The sequence below is a fragment of the Pelodiscus sinensis genome, chromosome 19, assembly GCF_052426305.1.
Source record: "Pelodiscus sinensis isolate ZL-2025 chromosome 19, ASM5242630v1, whole genome shotgun sequence".
Classification (NCBI taxonomy): domain Eukaryota; kingdom Metazoa; phylum Chordata; order Testudines; family Trionychidae; genus Pelodiscus; species Pelodiscus sinensis.
In genome coordinates, this window is record NC_143070.1 from 34,538,659 (window position 1) to 34,557,753 (window position 19,095).

Consider the following 19,095-nt stretch of genomic DNA (forward strand, 5'->3'; position numbering starts at 1 on the left):
TCTGACGCTGCGGCCCACGGAAGCCTGCCTGGGCCAGACACGGCTCTTAAAGGGGCAGCATTTTGGGGTTTTTTTTCTCAATAACTTCTTTCCCCCGGCTCTTTGCGCTGTATCCGCTGCTAGTTTGGCTCCACGTCTGTAACAGGTTGGCCAGCCCTGCCCTGCGCCGTACCCTGACCGCTGCGTTTTGAAGAAATCCCTGCTATCCGCCGGCTGACCTGCCTTCTCCCCGTCTGCCAGGTGTCGGAAACGCCGGCTGGCAGTTTGCCGGGATGGAAGCAGTTTCCAAAGTGCGCCTTGCAGACGGCCACGCCCTGGGTCTCCGTGCTGCAGGGCAGTGGGGGGGGGGGCTACCCTGCCCAGCCTGGCCCCCCCAGGCCCGGGAAGCCACCTGAAAAGTTTCCAAAGTTTCAGCCTGTCTGAAAAGCGTCCCGTGGGCAGCGGCTGTTAGAGAAAAGGGGACTTTCCGGACCCTGGCGGGATTGCGACAGGGACTCGGGGCCGGCCTGGCTCTGGCTGCGCAGGGAGTCACAGGCTGAGTTACGCGCCGGGGGAGGGACCCTGCCTCTGTCTGCGGAGTGGGGCAGGGAGCCGGGGGGTTGGCTCGGGAGCGGGGCAGCGCCTGGCTTTGTGGGGGTGAGGAGGGAACAGAGCCCTCCCCCCTGGAATTCCCACCCCCAGCTAGGTATTGGCGCCGTGCCCAGGGAAACTGAGGCACGCACCCAGGGTTGAGCGGTTGAAATCAGAGGGAGGCTGGAGGGGTGTGGGGGGACAGGGACAGGAGTGAGGGCGGGGTAGGTTGGAGCTTGAGGGCGGGGTGGGGTGGGAGCGGGGCATTTGGAAAGAGGCGGGCCCTGGGGCAGGAAGAAGCGGGTGTGGGGGGGCGGAGTCTGGGGCAAAAGCAGAGGTCTAGTGCACCGCTCGACCTCCCCCCCCCCCCCTGGAAAAGACAAAGTTGGTTCAGGCCACTGATAAGGATACTCGGGGGCGGGGGGGTTATATTGCCCAGCTGGCCTGGGACTCCCCCCCCTGGAGGAGCTGGGACGGGGAGGGAGGGGGAGCCGGGAGGGCCCTGGCCAGGAGGGGGTTAACCCAGCCCTGAGGGCGGAGAAGGCCACGCCCCCTTCCCCTACTGGGCACGCCCGGGCTATAAAAGGGAGCAACCCAGTTCAGTGCAGGCCGACAGCCGGAGGGAGAGGACGTGCCAGGCGCTGAGTGTGACGTGTGTGAGAGGGGCAGGGCGTCTCCCCCCCACCCGTGCTGTGGGACGGACCCTCTGCCCCTCAGCGTGTCTGGGGGGGCTAATGGCCGGGCTAGGAGAGGGGCCTGCCCTGGTGCTGAACTCGAAGGGGAGGACGTGCTCTCTGGAGGCAGAATTAAATAACTGAATAGTTGTTTGATTAGGAGGCCCACACCTTGCACTGCCCATCTCCCAAGGGGGTGGGGCCGCAGGGCCCCCTAAGTTGGGTGTCTGGGTGTTCCCCTCGCGAAAGGCTCCCAATCTGCCAACAGCTGATGTGGGGTGGTGCACACTCATGCATGCCTCGGTGCCCATCGAAAAATTATTCTGCACATGGGTGGGAACGTTGGTGGGGGGGACCCCCTCTTTAAATCCTTCACCGCCCACCCCAGGGAAAGGGGGGGGTGTATGAACCCTTCTCCCCATCGTGCAGGCTCTGAGCCCAGCGACCAGACTGGGCCCCACAGCGTGGTGACGAGTTTACTCACCCAACGGCAATGGAAATTTGGTCACGCTCTCCTCTGAGGCTCCGCCCCTTCCCCTGAGGTCAGGGCTGTCCTCTGAGGGGAGTGCAGACCCTGGGACAACCCGCCTGATGCAGGTCCCACCCCTGCTCCCCCCCAGCCCTCCCTTATCTCCTCCCCCATGACGAGGGGGCTGGCTTGGCAGAGGCAGGTTTCATCCGGGCTAACAGCCCTTGGTGGACCTAACCTTCATGAATGAATCTAGCTCTTTTCTGAACCCTCTTAAATGCCTGGGCTTCCCCACATCCTGCAGCAAGTAGTTCCGCAGGTTGGCTGTGCGCTGCGTCAAGAAAAACTTCCTTTGGCTTGTTTCAAACCTGCGGCCTCTTCATTTCGTTGGGTGACTCCTAGTTCTTATATCTATCCCCACACACACCCCCACACACCCTCAATCTATCCCCACACCCCCTCTATCTATCCACACCCCCTCCCATCTGTCTATCCCCACACACCCCCTCTATCTATCCACACCCCCTCCCATCTATCCCCACACACCCCCTCTATCCTCACACACCCTACCTATCCCCACCCCCACCCATCTATCCCCACATAACCCCTCTATCCATCCCCACACACCCCCATCTATCTATCCCCACACACCCCCTCTATCTATCTCTGCCTGGCCTCTCCTCCCCGAAATATTCCAGCAGTCGGTCGGCAGGACCCTTCCGAGTCCCTCTGCTCCCGGCCTTAATCCCCCATCGGGGGACTTTCCTTGTTTAAAAAAACCCAACCCCCACCCGGGGGCACTGACACCGAGAGACCCGCCTGCCCCCCGTGCTGTGGGGGGGTAGGAACGTACCTTCAGCAAGACCCCTCCTGCTTTGCTCTGAGAATGAATCCGAGCCCCACCTGCTGTGACCCACAGAGCCCCCTCCCTTGCTGCCGTGGGGGAGAGCAAACCCCTCCCAAAAAGGCCTGCCCAGTGTGGGGGAGGAGGGGAAACGGGGCCCGGGGCATGGGACGTCAACCAACACCATGTACCTGGCAGGCTGAGCGCGCCCACCGCCAGCAGCTTGCGCGTCTGTGGGTGGTGCACATTTGCACCGGCCTCGGTGCACGTAACAAAATGTATTCCCCACGCAGATGGAAAAACTAGGCCCATTGCTTCCAGGGGCTGCCGCGAAGACGGGCAGCGTGGGCTAACGCTCGGCGCCAGCAGGGGAGGCGTGGCGCCAGAACTCTCCGCCGGCCTGCATTCACCCTCGCCTGCCTCAGTTTCCCTCCGCCGCCAGAAAGGCGATTGGCCTGTTCAAGAAGCGAACCTTTATTGCACACGGGAAGAGAGACAGAACGAGGCGCCAGGGGAGCGACGCGCGGAGACCCCGGGGGGACGCCATTCGGAGGGGCGGGGGCGGAAGGAGGGAGGAGCCGCCCGGTCACGCGTCCGTGAAGGGGCGGCGGTGGATGCGGGCGGCCTCCCCGGGGCTGGCGCGGAAGGGGTGGTGCGCCGGGGCCCGGCGCCAGGGGGAGAGCGTGTGCGGGGGGGTGGGGAAGCCGGCCGGCGCGGGGGAGCTGTTCTGCAGGGGCTGCAGGGGGACGCGGGACTTGAGGTATTTCTCCATCATCTCGAGCAGGCACCGCAGGATGTCGGTTTGTTCCCGCAGCAGCCCCAGCATCTCCCGCTGCGTCCTCCGGTCCTGGTCCTCGGCGCGGGCCGGCGCCGGCTTCTCCCAGAGCCTCGACACCGCCTCGGCCAGCCCGTCGGGCGGCGCATCGTCCCGCCGCCTCTTGGGCCCTCGGCCACCCGGGAAGGGCCCCTCCGCCGCGCTGCCGCCTGCGAACGCTGGAAAAAGGAAGCTCGGTCAGCGGGGCGACACCCCCCACTTTCCCCGGCAGCCCCACCGAAAGCGCGTGTGTCCATGGGTGGTGCACATGCCTCGGTGCGCAGAATAAATTTATTCCGCACGTGAGCGGGACGAGTTAGCGGACACGGGCGGCGTGGGCTACGGCTCGGAGCACGCAGGGGGCGAATGGAGCCAGGACTCCTGGGTTCTCTCTCTGGGTCCGGCTGTATTCACCCCTCCCCCTTGGGTGCCTCAGTTTCCCTCCAACGTCCTAAAGGCAGTTTTCCTTTTCAAGCAGCTGGTCGCGCTTGGAAACGGAGTCAGAAATAGGCAGCAGGGACGTCCGCCCTTTCCCCCACTGGGCCCCTGGGCTCTGGGGCACCGTCCGGTGATGGGGGGAGGGAAACGGGCACTAGATCGGGGGCGGGGAACCCGCTGCCCGGGGGCCAGATGTGGCCCTTGGCCTTCCTGGGTTCGGTCCCCGAGTCTCAGGGCTCTCCTCCAGCATTGGGGGGCTGGGGGTCCAGCCTTGCAGCCCCCCTCGTCCTGCCCACACTCCGCGCCCCCCCACTCTGCTCCTTCCCTTCCCACCCCCTCTAGCCCCCTCCCTTCCTCCCTCCCAGACCTCGTGCCCCCTCTCCGCTCCTGCTACCTCCCATCCTCACCAATCGCCTCCTGCCCCCCCACCCAGACCCCCTCTGCCCCCCCATTCTGCTCCTCCCCCTCCCACCCCCACATGCCCCCTCCCTTCCTCCCAGACCCCGTGCCCCCTCTCCGCTCCTGCCCCCGCCCACCCTCACCAACCCCCTCCTCCCCCCCGCCCAGACCCCCTGGCCCCCCACTCTGCTCCTGTCCCGTCCCACCCCCACCAGCCCCACCCCTCCCTCCCAGACCCTGTGCCCCCTCTCCACTCCTGCGCCCTCCCACCAACCTCTTCCTGCCCCTCCTTCCTGTCCAAACCCCCCACCCCCTCCTCCGCTCCTGCCCCCCCTCGCCCCCAATACCCCCTCCCTCCCGCCCAGACCCTGCCCCCACTCGGCTCCTGCCCCTCCCACTCACCTACTCCTGCCCCCTCCCTCCCGTTACACTACTGGACTTTAAGGGGAGCAGCCTGATCACAGCTGCACCCGGGGGGGGGAGGGGCTCGGGGGTGGCCCCAAAGTCGGTACAACGGGGGCCATGTGAGGTGTCAAACAAAAGCTCGCGTCCTCCTGATTCTGAGTGCGCTACCCGTGCACTTGTGCGATGTCTGCGTGCGGAGTTATGCACGGGGGGGGTGTTCTCGGGGGCCTGCAATCGTGCGGCTCCAGGGACAATGGCTCTCGAGGTGCCGGGCCGCCCCCGAGGGACGGCTCTGGGACCTGCCCACCGGCCAGCGTCAGCGCCGCCGGCGTGGGACACGGGGCCGACTGGGGAGACACCAGCAGGGATAGAAAATCCTGTCTCCACTTCTGCCTCTTTCCCCGGCTCTTTGTCCCTCGCCAGCCTGCAGCTGGGAAGGAGCCCGGCCCCGTCTCTGCGGAACGGATGCAAATGAGGGCCTCATTTGCATGAGTCACGATCTCATTTGCATCTTTGCCGCCGCTCCGGTGGGGCCCAAACACCGAGCCGTGGGGGACGTTTTCTTTTGGCACAAAAGCCCCTTTTCCCGCCAGCCCTGCGTTTCGGGGGAGAAGGGGGGAGGGGCGGGCGCAGAAAGAAAACATCCCCACGCCGTGTGTGTGCGCAAAAGCAGCGCCGCCGAAATATGCAAATGAGATTGCAGCTCATGCAAATGAGGCCCTCGTTTGCATATTTTTTGCCGAGAACTCTCGTACACCAGAGACTTTTAAGCTGGCTGTTGGCAACATCTCTGCTAGAGCCGGCATCAAGAGCTGGGAGATTCGCTGCATGGGACGTATTCTCCTTAACCACCTTTCTCTCCACCTCTTCTTTCCTTTAGTAATAAACCTTTCGATTTTAGCTGCTAAAGGATCGGCCCAGCGCGATCTTGGGGGTAAGATCCAGAGTGTAAACTGCCCGGGGATCTGTGCCTGGTTCTTTGGGACCAGGAGGACCCGTTCGGGATGGGTGAAATTGGTTCTCTAGCCCCTCACCTGTGTCTCAGGCCTGGGCCCAACTGCGGCCCAGGGAAAGCTGGGGTGTCAGACGGGTTTTGCTTGGGAGGTTTCCTGCTGGCCGGAATGTATCTAGCTCCTTTTTGAACCCTATTAAAATCCTGATCTTCACTACCTCCTCCAGCAAGGAGTTCCACAGGTTGTGCGCGGCGCGAAGAACACCTTCCTTTGATTTCTTTTAAACCTGCTGCCGATGATTTTAATTTGGGCAACCCCTAGTTCTTGTGTTTGGAGTAGGGGGCTTGGAAGTGACCCCCTGCCCCCTCTTTTGGGACCTCTGCCCACCTGTCTTGCGGATCAACGCCTGGGAACCGAGAGGAAGAAATTGAAGCCACCGCAGGACTTGAAGGGCAGAAATTTAGGTCCCAGCACCCCAAGCCGGCTTCCCAGCAGCTCCCTTCCACAAGCTGAACCCCTCGGTTGTGGCATAGGGGCCCCCACTACTAGCCTGAGTCCCCGAGTCTCTGGTGTGTGAAGGGACGTGTGTGTGTCGCACTTGTGTGCTGCCCGCGACTGATTTTTCTGTGGGTCAGCGGTTCCCCCGCGACCCAAAACAGGTTCCCTGCCCTCGCAAGGACCGCCGGCTATTCATCAGCATGTGTGCGCCCCCCCCCCCCCCCCCCCACGGCACGTACTCACCGGACGTCCCCTCCCCGGCGTCCTGCGCGGCCCCGCTGCACCGCAGTGGCGCCTGGCCGGCGAACAGCTCCCGGTTCTCCAAAATGCCGGCTTTCCCGGTCGCCGCCTCCTCATCCTCGTCCAGCCGCTCCTCCTTCCAGGCCCCGGCGGCCGGGGCCTCCGGCTCCTCCTGCCGACTCGTGGTGGCAGGAGTGGGATGGTCGCCGAGGATGGCGTGCAGCTCCGTGTAGAAGCGGCAGGTCTGGGGGGCGGCCCCCGCCCGGGCGTTGGCCTCCCTGACCTTCAGGTAGGCCTGCCGCAGCTCCTTGGCTTTGGCCCGGCACTGCTGCACGTCTCGGTGGAAGCCCCGCTCCACCATGGCCCGGGAGATCTGCTCGTAGACGACCAGGTTCCTCCGGTTGGACCGCAGCCGGGCCTGCACGGCGTCCTTCCCCCACAGGCCCAGGAGAGCCAGCACCTCCCGCTCGCTCCAGGCCGGCGCCCGCTTGGCTCGGGGGCCCAGCATCCTCGGCCGGTCCGGCGAGCGCCCTGCGCCGAACAGAGAAAACATGGGAACAGTGCGAGGGGAGGGGGCGTCGGCGGAAGTGCGCAAGGCCAGGGCCTGTCGGACGCATCGGGGTGGCCAGCCCCCGGCCCTGCGCTTTTTTTAGGGGGGTCCCAACCATCCTATGAGCAAAGAAACCGGTGAGTTGTGGGGGGCCAGTGATGCTCCGCAGTGGCCAGTGTTCTTTTCCGTCCACGTGCGGAATAAATTTTTACGTGCGCATAGGTGTGCGCGAAGAGGGCGCCGCCAGGAGAAACACAAAACCTAGGCCCCCATACACCCTGGGGGAGGAGATATGAGGCAGGGTGGGGGTACAGCAGGGCCGGGCTTGGGGGAAGGGAGGGGGAGTTGCCTCCGGCCCTGCACCCCCACCTCCTGGGACGGTCCAGCGGTAAGCAGGGCGTGTGTGCGGCCATTCAGGAACGAGTCCAGTGCCACCCAGCTGATTAAACTGCCCTCAGCTAGGTTGGTGTTTTGGCTGGTGGTGCACATGCCCATGGGTCTCGGCGCACGTAACAAAACTTATTCCACACAAAGATCAGAGGGAACCCTGGCTGCCCAGAGACCGCGGCAGAGAGTGCCAGACACGGACACACGAGATCAGCAACCCACAGCGGTGTGGCGACACTTTTTGTGGAGGGGTGGGCGTTGCCGAAAGCCAGGGGTCCCCAAACGTAGCTTGCACCCCCTTAGCTCTGTCTGTGCCCCCTCTCCCCAAAGCGGGGGCCAGGGCCCGGCAGTGGCTCTGGGGGGGGGGGGGGAGGACAAACCCAAATCATGGATCCTGCAGCCGGGACCTCGCCCTGTGGGTGGCTCTGGACGGACACACAAAGGTCCCACAGCCAGCTGCGGGGAACACACCCCACCCACCACCCGCTCCGGCCCTGCCGGGCACCTACCGGGTACTGCCGGTTTCTCCTCGCGCCGGCCGGTTCTCTCCCTCCGTCCGCCGGCTCTGCGCCCAGCCCTGGGGAAAGAGACGGGGGGGGGGGTTATCGGTTGGCACTCGAAGAGCCAGGACCCCCCCACGGCACTCGCTGGGGAGCCAGGTCTCCGACAGAGCGGCCCCCCCGGCCCCGCTTTCCGAATAACGCCTTTGGAAAAGGGAGCTTCGCCCCCCCCTTCCTCCCCCAGCATCAGGAGTTTTCATTTCGACATCCCCCCCCCCACACACACACACACCCCTGGTTGCAAAATCGTTTCGAAATAACGGGGCCTGGTGGTTTGCACGGGCGGAGGGCGATTTCGAAAGAGCGCCCTGCGGGTGGCCGGGCCCCTGGGGGGGGGGGGGGTGGCCGCGGCGGGAGGGGTCCCTTGCGCGCAGGCGGAGCGCCCGGCTCTCCCCCACCTTGCGCGCCCCGCGCTGGCTCTCCCGATCTTGCGCGCCGGGATTGCGCGCTGCAGGGGGGGGGCGCCCGGTTCTCCCGATTTTGCGCGCCCCGCGCCGGGATTGCGCGCTGCCGGGGGGGGGGGGCGCCCGGTTCTCCCGATCTTGCGCGCCCCGCGCCGGGATTGCGCGCTCCAGAGCGCGCGGGGAAGGGGGGGGGTCGCCCGGTTCTCACGCTCTTGCGCGCTGCAGGGCCCCCCGGGAAGCAGCCGCCGCGGCCCGCAGGCCCCACGGAGAGCCCCGGCGCGCCCTGAGCGCGGTGCGTGCGCGCAGGGAGCGCCCCGGAGAGGCGGGGAAAGGCGCCAGGCCGGGCGCAGACCTGGCTCTTGGGGAGGGGGGGGGGCCCAGCGCGGCGCCTTCCTACCCAGGCGGCCTCCTGGCCGGGCGGCGCTGCGCGTCTCCTGCGCCCTCGCCAAGCCCCGGGGCTGGAGCCAAGTGGCCGGCGGTGCGCGCCGGGCCCGGGGGACGCTCGGCGGAGGCTGCGGGCGGGGAGCCGAGCAGACACACAAAGGCGGCTTCAATTTCCAGCAGGCTGGGACAGGAACTGGGTGGTTCCCCTTCCTCCCTCGGTCTCATTGGCCCAGGCGCGGCGGTGACCCCCCCCAGGCTGAGCCCGGCTTGTGGGGGGAGCTGTGACCCCCCCAGGCTGAGCCCGGCTTGTGGGGGGAGCTGTGACCCCCCCAGGCTGAGCCCGGCTTGTGGGGGGAGCTGTGACCCCCCCCCAGGCTGAGCCCGGCTTGTGGGGGGAGCTGTGACCCCCCCAGGCTGAGCCCGGCTTGTGGGGGGAGCTGTGACCCCCCCCAGGCTGAGCCCGGCTTGTGGGGGGAGCTGTGACCCCCCCAGGCTGAGCCCGGCTTGTGGGGGGAGCTGTGACCTCCCCAGGCTGAGCCCGGCTTGTGGGGGGAGCTGTGACCCCCCCAGGCTGAGCCCGGCTTGTGGGGGGAGCTGTGACCCCCCCCAGGCTGAGCCCGGCTTGTGGGGGGAGCTGTGACCCCCCCCAGGCTGAGCCCGGCTTGTGGGGGGAGCTGTGACCCCCCCAGGCTGAGCCCGGCTTGTGGGGGGAGCTGTGACCCCCCCAGGCTGAGCCCGGCTTGAGGGGGGCGCTGTGACCCCCAACCAGAGCTGTGACCCCCCCCAGGCTGAGCCCGGCTTGTGGGGGCGCTGTGACCCCCAACCAGAGCGGTGACACCCCCCAGGCTGAGCCCGGCTTGTGGGGGGAGCTGGGACCCCCCCAGGCTGAGCCCGGCTTGAGGGGGGAGCTGTGACCCCCAACCAGAGCTGTGACCCCCCCCAGGCTGAGCCCGGCTTGAGGGGGGAGCTGTGACCCCCAACCAGAGCTGTGACCCCCCCCAGGTTGAGCCCGGCTTGTGGGGGGCGCTGTGACCCCCCCAGGCTGAGCCCGGCTTGTGGGGGGAGCTGTGACCCCCCCCAGGCTGAGCCCGGCTTGTGGGGGGAGCTGTGACCCCCCCAGGCTGAGCCCGGCTTGTGGGGGGGAGCTGTGACCCCCCCAGGCTGAGCCCGGCTTGTGGGGGGGAGCTGTGACCCCCAACCAGAGCGGTGACCCCCCCAGGCTGAGCCCGGCTTGTGGGGGGCGCTGTGACCCCCAACCAGAGCTGTGACCCCCCCAGGCTGAGCCCGGCTTGAGGGGGGAGCTGTGACCCCCAACCAGAGCGGTGACCCCCCCCCAGGCTGAGCCCGGCTTGTGGGGGGCGCTGTGACCCCCAACCAGAGCAGTGACCCCCCCCAGGCTAAGCCCGGCTTGTGGGGGGAGCTGTGACCCCCAACCAGAGCAGTGACCCCCCCCCCAGGCTGAGCCCGGCTTGTGGGGGGAGCTGTGACCCCCAACCAGAGCGGTGACCCCCCCCAGGCTGAGCCCGGCTTGTGGGGGGAGCTGTGACCCCCAACCAGAGCAGTGACCCCCCCCAGGCTGAGCCCGGCTTGTGGGGGGAGCTGTGACCCCCAACCAGAGCAGTGACCCCCCCCCAGGCTGAGCCCGGCTTGTGGGGGGAGCTGTGACCCCCCCAGGCTGAGCCCGGCTTGTGGGGGGGAGCTGTGACCCCCCCAGGCTGAGCCCGGCTTGTGGGGGGCGCTGTGACCCCCAACCAGAGCGGTGACCCCCCCCAGGCTGAGCCCGGCTTGTGAGGGGAGCTGTGACCCCCAACCAGAGCGGTGACCCCCCCCGAGGCTGAGCCCGGCTTGAGGGGGGAGCTGTGACCCCCAACCAGAGCAGTGACCCCCCCCCAGGCTGAGCCCGGCTTGCGGGGGGAGCTGTGACCCCCAACTAGAGCGGTGACCCCCCCCTAGGCTGAGCCCGGCTTGTGGGGGGAGCTGTGACCCCCAACCAGAGCTGTGACCCCCCCCAGGCTGAGCCCGGCTTGTGGGGGGCGCTGTGACCCCCAACCAGAGCTGTGACCCCCCCCAGGCTGAGCCCGGCTTGTGGGGGGAGCTGTGACCCCCCCCCAGGCTGAGCCCGGCTTGTGGGGGGCGCTGTGACCCCCAACCAGAGCTGTGACCCCCCCCAGGCTGAGCCCGGCTTGTGGGGGGAGCTGTGACCCCCAACCAGAGCGGTGACCCCCCCCAGGCTGAGCCCGGCTTGTGGGGGCGCTGTGACCCCCAACCAGAGCGGTGACCCCCCCCAGGCTGAGCCCGGCGTGTGGGGGGAGCTGTGACCCCCAACCAGAGCAGTGACCCCCCCAGGCTGAGCCCGGCTTGTGGGGGGAGCTGTGACCCCCAACCAGAGCAGTGACCCCCCCCAGTCTGAGCCCGGCTTGTGGGGAGAGCTGTGACCCCCAACCAGGGCAGTGACCCCCCCCAGTCTGAGCCCTGCGTGTGGGGGGGAGCTGTGACCCCCAACCAGGGCGGTGACCCCCCCAGTCTGAGCCCAGCTTGTGGGGGGAGCTGTGACCCCCAACCAGAGCAGTGACCCCCCCCAGGCTAAGCCCGGCTTGTGGGGGGAGCTGTGACCCCCAACCAGAGCAGTGACCCTCCCCAGGCTGAGCCCGGCTTGTGGGGGAGCTGTGACCCCCAACCAGAGCAGTGACCCCCCCAGGCTGAGCCCGGCTTGTGGGGGGGAGCTGTGACCCCCCCAGACTGAGCCCGGCTTGTGGGGGGAGCTGTGACCCCCAACCAGAGCAGTGACCCCCCCCAGGCTGAGCCCGGCGTGTGGGGGGGAGCTGTGACCCCCCCAGGCTGAGCCCGGCTTGTGGGGGGAGCTGTGACCCCCCCCCCAGTCTGAGCCCAGCTTGTGGGGAGAGCCAGGACCCCCAACCAGCCGGCGGTTTCGAAATGTGTCCTCCCCAGGGGAGCGGCGCGCGTCCTGGAACCGGAAGGAGCAGGCCAGGCCCACATGGGCTCTCGGTCCCGTCGCCACCGTCCGTGCGTCTCGCCGGGCGGGCGTCCGTCCGCTCCACAGGGCCCCCCCCCCCGCCAGGAGCCACGCCCGTTGGGAATGGCGGCGCTTCTTTCGAAAGAGCTGATTTCGCAACACGGCGCCTCTAGGCAGCACGGCTTTCGAAACGGGGCGCCCTTCCCCCGCCCTCCTCGGGCAAGGAGGGTCACAGGGGTCGGGGGAAGACGCCCACCCGTGGGACAAGATTTCGACACTTTCGAAATCTGCCGGCGGCGGAGACGCGGGCGACGTTAGTTCGGAATAGCGTTGCCGTGTCGACGGACCCTAAGTGAAGTAAAGGGGCTCGCTTGAGAGAGAACGGGGGAGAGTGTGCGGTTGAGTTGTGTGTTGCGGTCTCCTCACAGGGCCGGCATTCAGCCGCTTAGGAGCGGGCGCCTACAATGAATTCTCTAGTGGTGAATTAGTGCGTGAATTCACTAGTGGTGAATTAGTGCGTGAATTCTCTAGGGGTGAATTAGTGCATTGATTAGTGCATGAATCCACTAGTGGTGAATTAGTGCATGAATTCTCTGGGGGTGAATTAGTGTGTGAATTCACTAGTGGTGAATTAGTGCGTGAATTCTCTAGTGGTGAATTAGTGCGAGAATTCTCTAGTGGTGAGTTAGTGCATAAATTCACCAGTGGTGAATTAGTGCATGAGTTCTCTAGGGTTGAATTAGTACATGAATCCACTAGTGGTGAATTAGTGCGAGAATTCCCTAGTGGTGAATTAGTGCATAAAGTCACTAGTGGTGAATTAGTGCATGAATTCTCTAGGGGTGAATTAGTGCGTGAATTCACTAGTGGTGAATTAGTGTGTGCATGTACTAGTGGTGAATTAGTGCATGAATTCTCTAGGGGTGAATTAGTGCATAAATTCACTTGTGAATCAGTGCGTGACTTCTCTAGTGGTGAATTAGTGTGTAAATTCACTAGTGGTGAATTAGTGTGTGCATTTACTAGTGGTGAATTAGTGCATGAATTCTCTAGGGGTGAATTAGTGCGTAAATTCACTAGTGAATCAGTGCGTGACTTCTCTAGTGGTGAATTAGTGTGTAAATTCACTAGTGGTGAATTAGTGTGTGCATTTACTAGTGGTGAATTAGTGCATGAATTCTCTAGGGGTGAATTAGTGTGTGGATTCACTAGTGGTGAATTAGTGCGTAAATTCACTTGTGAATCAGTGCATGAATTCTCTAGTGGTGAATTAGTGCATACATCCACTAGTGGTGAATTAGTGCATGGATTCACTAGTGGTGAGTTCACGGCAGGCAAAGAACTCCTCCCTTTAGCTACCTCTACACCAGCGGTTCCCAAACCTTTCGGCATCACGTCCCCTTTCTGATTTTTGAGAAACCCTCGCGCCTCCCCCGCCCCCCCAGCAGCAAAACTTGTTGAGCAAAGAAAAAAAAAAGGAACTGACCCGGGGCCGAAAAACAAAACTAGCAAGGGGATTGACGGGGGGGGGGGGGTCTGGGTCACCTTGCGCCCCCCCTGGAATTCCTTCCCGCCCCCCAGTTTGGGAACCTGTGCTCTACACGTTGAGTTTTCTCAGCAACCAATATGCTAACGAGGGCCTCATTTGCATGAGTCACGGTCTCATTTGCATATTTCCTGCCGCTCCGTTGTTGCGCGGGGGAAGGGGGGGGTTTGTGCAAAACCCAGCCGTGGGGACGTTTCCTTTTTGGGCACAAAACCCCCCTTTTCCCGCCAGACTCTCCTGCCCCCGAAAAGGAGGGCTCCCGAGCGTGCGGGAAAAGGGGGGTTTTGCTCAGACAGTTGGGTGCAAAAAACCCCCTAGCGCAAAAAGGGATCGGCAGAAAACATGCAAATGAGATCGCGGCTTATGCAAATGAGGCCCTCATTAGCATTTCTTTTTTTTTTTTTTGGCTGAGAAAATTCCCCGCCGAGGCCTGGCTTGCTTCCTGGCAACTGCGGGTGGGGGTGGGGCTCATTGCAAACCCTCCCCCCCCCCCCCCCGCTTCCCACCAATTCCCCTCCCAGCCTGCTCTGCAAGGCACCCTCCCCCACCCCCGACCCCCCAGCCCTGCGTAAGGCTCGTCCCCCACCACGCTGCACCCTATGGACCACCCTTCGGAGCAGAGACTACATCTCCCAGAAGGCCTTGCGGCGAGAAGCCCCCCCCCACACACACACACACGCTTGCCCCATCCTGCAGGACAACTGCACACCCCACAGTGCCACTTGGCTGGGTGGGAACTACATTTCCCATAATGCACCAGGGATGGGAACACAAAAGGCGTCTGGGATGCAGGTGCTGGAACACTCCCCCCCCCCCAGTGCATCGGAACAGCATCCCTGGCAGGCCGGCCCCAGCGCCTCCTTGGTCCTTCGGGATGGAGCCAGGTAAGTGCCGGCAAGGGGAGGGGTGGGGAGCCAGCCCCAGAGCCCTGATGTGGGTCAGTTCCCCCAGCTGGTCCCTTTGCAGCCTGGCCCCCTAAGACGGTGGGGGCCAGCCCCCCCGGCATCCTGAGCCTGGCCCCTGCTGCCCAGAAGAGGTGTCCCGGTTCCCCACAGCGAGACTCACAGCACATCAGAACATACGAACGGCCGTACTGGGTCGGACCAAAGGTCCATCTAGCCCAGTATCCTGTCTGCCGACAGCGGCCAGCACCAGGTGCCCCGGAGAGGGTGGACCGAAGACAATGATCAAGCGATTTGTCTCCTGCCATCCCTCTCCAGCCTCTGACAAACAGAGGCCAAGGACACCATTTTATCCCCTGGCTAATAGCCTTTTATGGACCTAACCTCCATGAAATTATCCAGCTTCTCTTTAAACTCTATTATAGTCCTAGCCTTCACAGCCTCCTCTGGCAAGGAGTTCCACAGGTTGACTACACGCTGTGTGAAGAAGAACTTTCTTTTATTAGTTTTAAACCTGCTCCCCATTAATTTCATTTGGTGTCCTCTAGTTCTTCTATTATGGGAACTAATAAATAACTTTTCTTTATCGGCCCTCTCCACACCACTCATGATTTTATAGACCTCGATCATATCCCCCCTCAGTCTCCTCTTTTCTAGACTGAAAAGTCCCAGTCGCTTTAACCTCTCCTCATATGGGACCTGTTCCAAACCCCTCATCAATGTAGTTGTCCTTTTCTGAACCCTTTCCAAGGCCAAAATATCTTTTTGGAGGTGAGGAGAGCCTCCTTCCTTCCCAGCCCAGAGAACGACCCGTAACCAGATTTTCTCTCTTGATCCGGCAGGGCTGAAGGAGGAGACGGACGCCCGGCGGGCAGGTCCGGACCCCGCGGAAACCCGCGCGGCGCCCTCGGGAAGATCCAAAGGGATCGCGTCCCAGCAGGGGGAGAGCCGGCGCCGGGCCCGGAGGCAGCCCCCCGCCAAGCCGCCGGAGCCGCCCAGCCGCCGGCAGCGCGCGCCCCCGGGACCCCACGCCGCGGAGAAGCCCTACAAATGCGGCGTGTGCGGCCGGAGCTTCTCCCAGAGCTCCAACCTGCTCACCCACCAGCGGCTGCACACGGGGGAGAAGCCCTACCAGTGCCCCACTTGCGGGAAGCGCTTCAACACCAGCTCGGCCCTCATCGTGCACCGCCGGACCCACACGGGGGAGAAGTCCTACCGCTGCCCCGACTGCGGGCGCCGCTTCAGCGAGGGCTCGGTGCTCATCAAGCACTGGCGCACCCACACCGGCGAGAAGCCCTACAAGTGCGCCCACTGCGGGAAGGGATTCAGCCAGAGCTCCAACCTGCGGGCCCACCAGCGGGTCCACACCGGCGAGCGGCCCTACCCCTGCCCCGCCTGCGGGAAGCGCTTCGGCACCAGCTCCAACCTCAGCGCCCACCGGCGCGTGCACACCGGGGAGCGGCCCTACCGGTGCGCCGAGTGCGGGAAGCGCTTCAGCCAGCAGTCCAACCTCATCTCCCACCAGCGCACCCACCTGGAGGAGAAGAGCCACCTGTGCCCCGAGTGCGGGGCCGGCTTCGGCTCCGGCGCCCAGCTCCTGGCGCACCGCCGGGGCCACGCCGGCGCCCGGCCGCACCCCTGCCCCGACTGCCCGAAGAGCTTCCCCAGCCGCTCCGCCCTGGTCACCCACCAGCGCACCCACACCGGGGAGAGGCCCTACGCCTGCCCCGAGTGCCAGCGTGGCTTCACCCGCCGCTCGGACCTCAACAAGCACCGCCGGGTGCACACCGGCGAGAGGCCCTTCCGCTGCGCCAGCTGCGGGAAAAGCTTCAGCCAGAGCTCCCACCTGATGACCCACAAGCGGCTCCACCGGGAAGGCAAGCCGGCAGGGGGCCCGGAACGTCCCGCGGGCGCCGGCCCCGGCGAGGAAGCCCGGAGCGGGGCGGAGGGTGACGTGGGGGGCACCCGCTGGCCGGGGACTCCCCCTCCCGGCCCCGGAGGAGAGGACTTGGGTGCCGACCCCCAGCGCGACGGGCACCGGCGCGAGGAGACGTCTCCTCCGGGGCCCCATGCTGGCGAGGCCCCGGAGGGCAATGCGGACGGGGGGGAAGGATGGGAGGCGACGCCGGAGCCCCCCACGAGCCATCCCCACCCCCCGCTGGAGGGGGAGCTCGCCGGCACCCCGTCCACCGGTTCCGACCCGGCTGCGCGGCAGAGATCTTGCTCCAAGGGCGACGCCGTTTCGAACCCAGCGCCCAAACCCTTCCCCTGCGCCGAGTGCGGGCGGCGTTTCAGCCAGAGCGCCAGCCTGCTCAAGCACCGGGCCTTCCACAGCAGCTCGACGCTGGCGGTGCACCGCCGGACCCACAGCGGGGAGCGGGCCTGCCCCGAGTGCGGGCGCCGCTTCCGGGACCGCGCGGTGCTGCTCACGCACCGGCGGGTGCACACGGGCGCCAGACCCTACCCCTGCCCCCTCTGCGGGAAGGGCTTCACCCAGAGCGCCACCCTCCGGGCCCACCAGCGGACGCACAGCGGGGAGCGGCCGTTCCCCTGCGCCCAGTGCGGGCGGCGCTTCGGCCAGCGCACCAGCCTGCGCGCCCACCAGCGCTCCCACCTGGCGGAGAAGCCCTACAAATGCGTGGACTGCGGGAAAACCTTCAGCACCAGCTCCCACCTCCTGGCCCACCAAGGGAGCCACGTGGCATAGCCGCCGGGCGCCCGGGAGAAGGGCAGGGGCCGCCCAGGGGATTAGCAGGACACCCGCTGTTTCTACGGGTGGTGCACGTCTGCACCTGCCTCGGTGCACTGAATAAAATTTATTCCGCACATAGGTGGGAAAAAAAACTTAGAGGGCGCAGTGGTGGACGTGTCGGGCTGCACGGGGCCTCCAGAGGGCATCAAGTCCAGCCCCGCCGGTGGAGGCAGAGCCAAATTCTCCTGTTCGGTGTTCGTCTGGCCTCATCCTAAAAATCTGCAATGGGCGAGAGTCCTTCGTGCGCCTGGTCCAGAGGCAAACTCCCCTTACGCGTGAGACAGTTTCTGGGCAAAATCCCCCTCGCTTCTTTCCCTGTGACTAAGAATCACGTCGCCTAAGACGATCCGTGCCTGGGGGGGGGGGGGGGAGGTTGCAAACCGGGGAGAGCTCAAGTCAAGTTACGCCCTTCCCGAAAAGCAACGCCCCCCGCCCCCCGGGAAAACACCATCCTCTGGAATTTCCCGCTGGTCGGGAAGCTGAGCCGCTAGGATTCGCTTCCTCTTTTCTGAGACTCTTGAAGCGCTTTAATCCAGCGGCCCGTGGGGACAGAGGGTTTCCCGGATGAAGGATTTTGCCGGGCCGGGGAAGGAGGGAGGAGGAGGGAGGTAAGGCGTTTACCTGATGCATCGGCCCCCCCCCCCACACCGTCCTCTGGCACCGCACGCCCCGGGGGCGTGGCAGCGTGCACCCCGTTGTGCCAGGGTCCATAGCACGGCTGTTCCCAAATTCACGTCACCCAGAGTGCAGCGGTTGCCAGAACCATGTTTCGGTCGGGGGGGAAAGAGAAAGACCTTCCCCATGTTCCCGTCCCACACCAGAGTCTAAGGGGACTGGGGTTATTGGATTTTGTGGGGCCCCCTAGGCTCTGGGGGGGTTCAGTGTGGGGGAAGGGGCTGCCGGGAAGCCGGCGTGGGGTCTGAGCGGGAGGGAGAGCGCAGCAGTGGGGTGGGAGGGGACCCCGAACCTCAGGGGCTGGACCCAGGCAAGTTGGGTGCCACATCCGGCACCTTCGGGCCTTAAGTTCCCCACCCCCCCGCTCTCAGCCTTAAAATGTAATCGACAAAATCTCACTTTCCAAGCAGGTCTGATAACTTCCCCGCTGGCTGGGCCTGGTGACTGTGACCCCTGAGCCCCACGGGGCAGTGCTTATAGGTGCTCAAATACTCGAAAAAAGTCCCATTCCGGCCCAGAAACCCTTCCCGGGCTGCACGGTGGGGCCTGAAAGTCTTGACTAAAGGACGACTAGCTGTTAGAAGCATGTGACAGGCGTGCTTAGCATGCGTGATTAGGCAGGGCTAAGCGCAGCTGCTGTCGGCCAAACACGCGTGTCCATAGGAGTCAATACAAATGTTTATTAGCCAACGGTTGATCTGTCGAAATACGACCAGGGGGTCGCGTCCCTCGTTCTTCTGCAGGCTGAGTTCGTTGTACAGGAGAGACCCCCTGGCATGCTCAGCCCACCCTCCCTTCCCCTCTATGTCAGCGATTCCTTGTCACTTTCCTGCCTTCCTGGTCAGTTCTGCCCGGGGAACGAGCCATTCGTGGCAGCAACACAGTCAGAGCCCTTGGGAGCAGGGGCGTGAATGTTACGCGGGAAGGTGTTAAGAGTTGCCGTGTCTTGTTTGAGCTGTGAGTTTGCCGAGAAGGCGTCTGAAGGGGTGGAGTGGCGACTCAGCTGGAAGGGGCTCCCGCCTCTCCTCCGTTCCCCCTTCTTGTGTTCGTGGTTGTTTGGCTCCCCCAAATCCGTCACTTGGTGGGGAACGTTCCCATCTGTGTCGGAAGCGATGGGACGTGGCGTTTGGACGCTGCCGCCTTCCGACCGGCGCGCGGAGGGAGAAATGTGGGGAACGTTCCCATCTGTGTCGGAAGCGATCGGACGTGGCGTTTGGACATTGCCGCCTTCCGACCGGCGCGCAGAGGGAGAAATGTGGGGAACGTTCCCATCTGTGTCGGAAGCGATGGGACGTGGCGTTTGGACGCTGCCGCCTTCCGATCAGCGCGCGGAGGGAGAAATGTGGGGAACGTTCCAATCTGTGTCGGAAGCGATGGGACGTGGCATTTGGACGTTGCTGCCTTCCGACCGGCGCGCGGAGGGAGAAATGTGGGGAACGTTCCCATCTGTGTCGGAAGCGATGGGACGTGGCGTTTGGACGCTGCCGCCTTCCGACCGGCGCGCGGAGGGAGAAATGTGGGGAATGTTCCCATCTGTGTCGGAAGCGATCGGACATGGCGTTTGGAGGTTGCTGCCTTCCGACCGGCGCGCGGAGGGAGAAATGTGGGGAACGTTCCCATCTGTGTCGGAAGCGATCGGACGTGGCGTTTGGACGCT

General features: G+C 64.8%; 2 protein-coding genes and 1 long non-coding RNA gene across 4 annotated transcripts; 2 read left to right on the plus strand and 1 right to left on the minus strand.

The window, feature by feature from the left end:
* On the plus strand, window positions 1-3,397 carry LOC142823188 (uncharacterized). The gene is made up of 2 exons (XR_012898486.2): window positions 1-539; window positions 2,851-3,397. It is a non-coding gene; the product is annotated as an uncharacterized LOC142823188 (long non-coding RNA).
* LOC142823151 (uncharacterized) lies at window positions 3,008-8,776 on the minus strand. Of its 2 annotated transcripts, none has more exons than XM_075913705.2 (4): window positions 8,603-8,776; window positions 7,751-7,818; window positions 6,308-6,835; window positions 3,008-3,550 (listed from the first exon to the last, which is right to left on the minus strand). In XM_075913705.2, the coding sequence occupies exons 3-4, from the start codon at window positions 6,810-6,812 to the stop codon at window positions 3,144-3,146; spliced, it is 912 nt and encodes a 303-aa protein (XP_075769820.2). In that variant the 5' UTR covers window positions 6,813-6,835; window positions 7,751-7,818; window positions 8,603-8,776; the 3' UTR covers window positions 3,008-3,143. The 2 variants fall into 2 exon arrangements, with proteins under 2 accessions (XP_075769820.2, XP_089627525.1); XM_089771399.1 differs by lacking the exon at window positions 8,603-8,776 and adding an exon at window positions 8,200-8,289.
* Window positions 8,777-13,817: 5,041 nt separating this feature from the next.
* LOC142823138 (uncharacterized) lies at window positions 13,818-18,954 on the plus strand. The gene is made up of 2 exons (XM_075913576.2): window positions 13,818-13,993; window positions 14,854-18,954. Exons 1-2 carry the CDS (start codon window positions 13,861-13,863, stop codon window positions 16,716-16,718), a joined length of 1,998 nt encoding a protein of 665 aa, XP_075769691.2. The 5' UTR covers window positions 13,818-13,860; the 3' UTR covers window positions 16,719-18,954.
* Window positions 18,955-19,095: the final 141 nt, after the last annotated feature.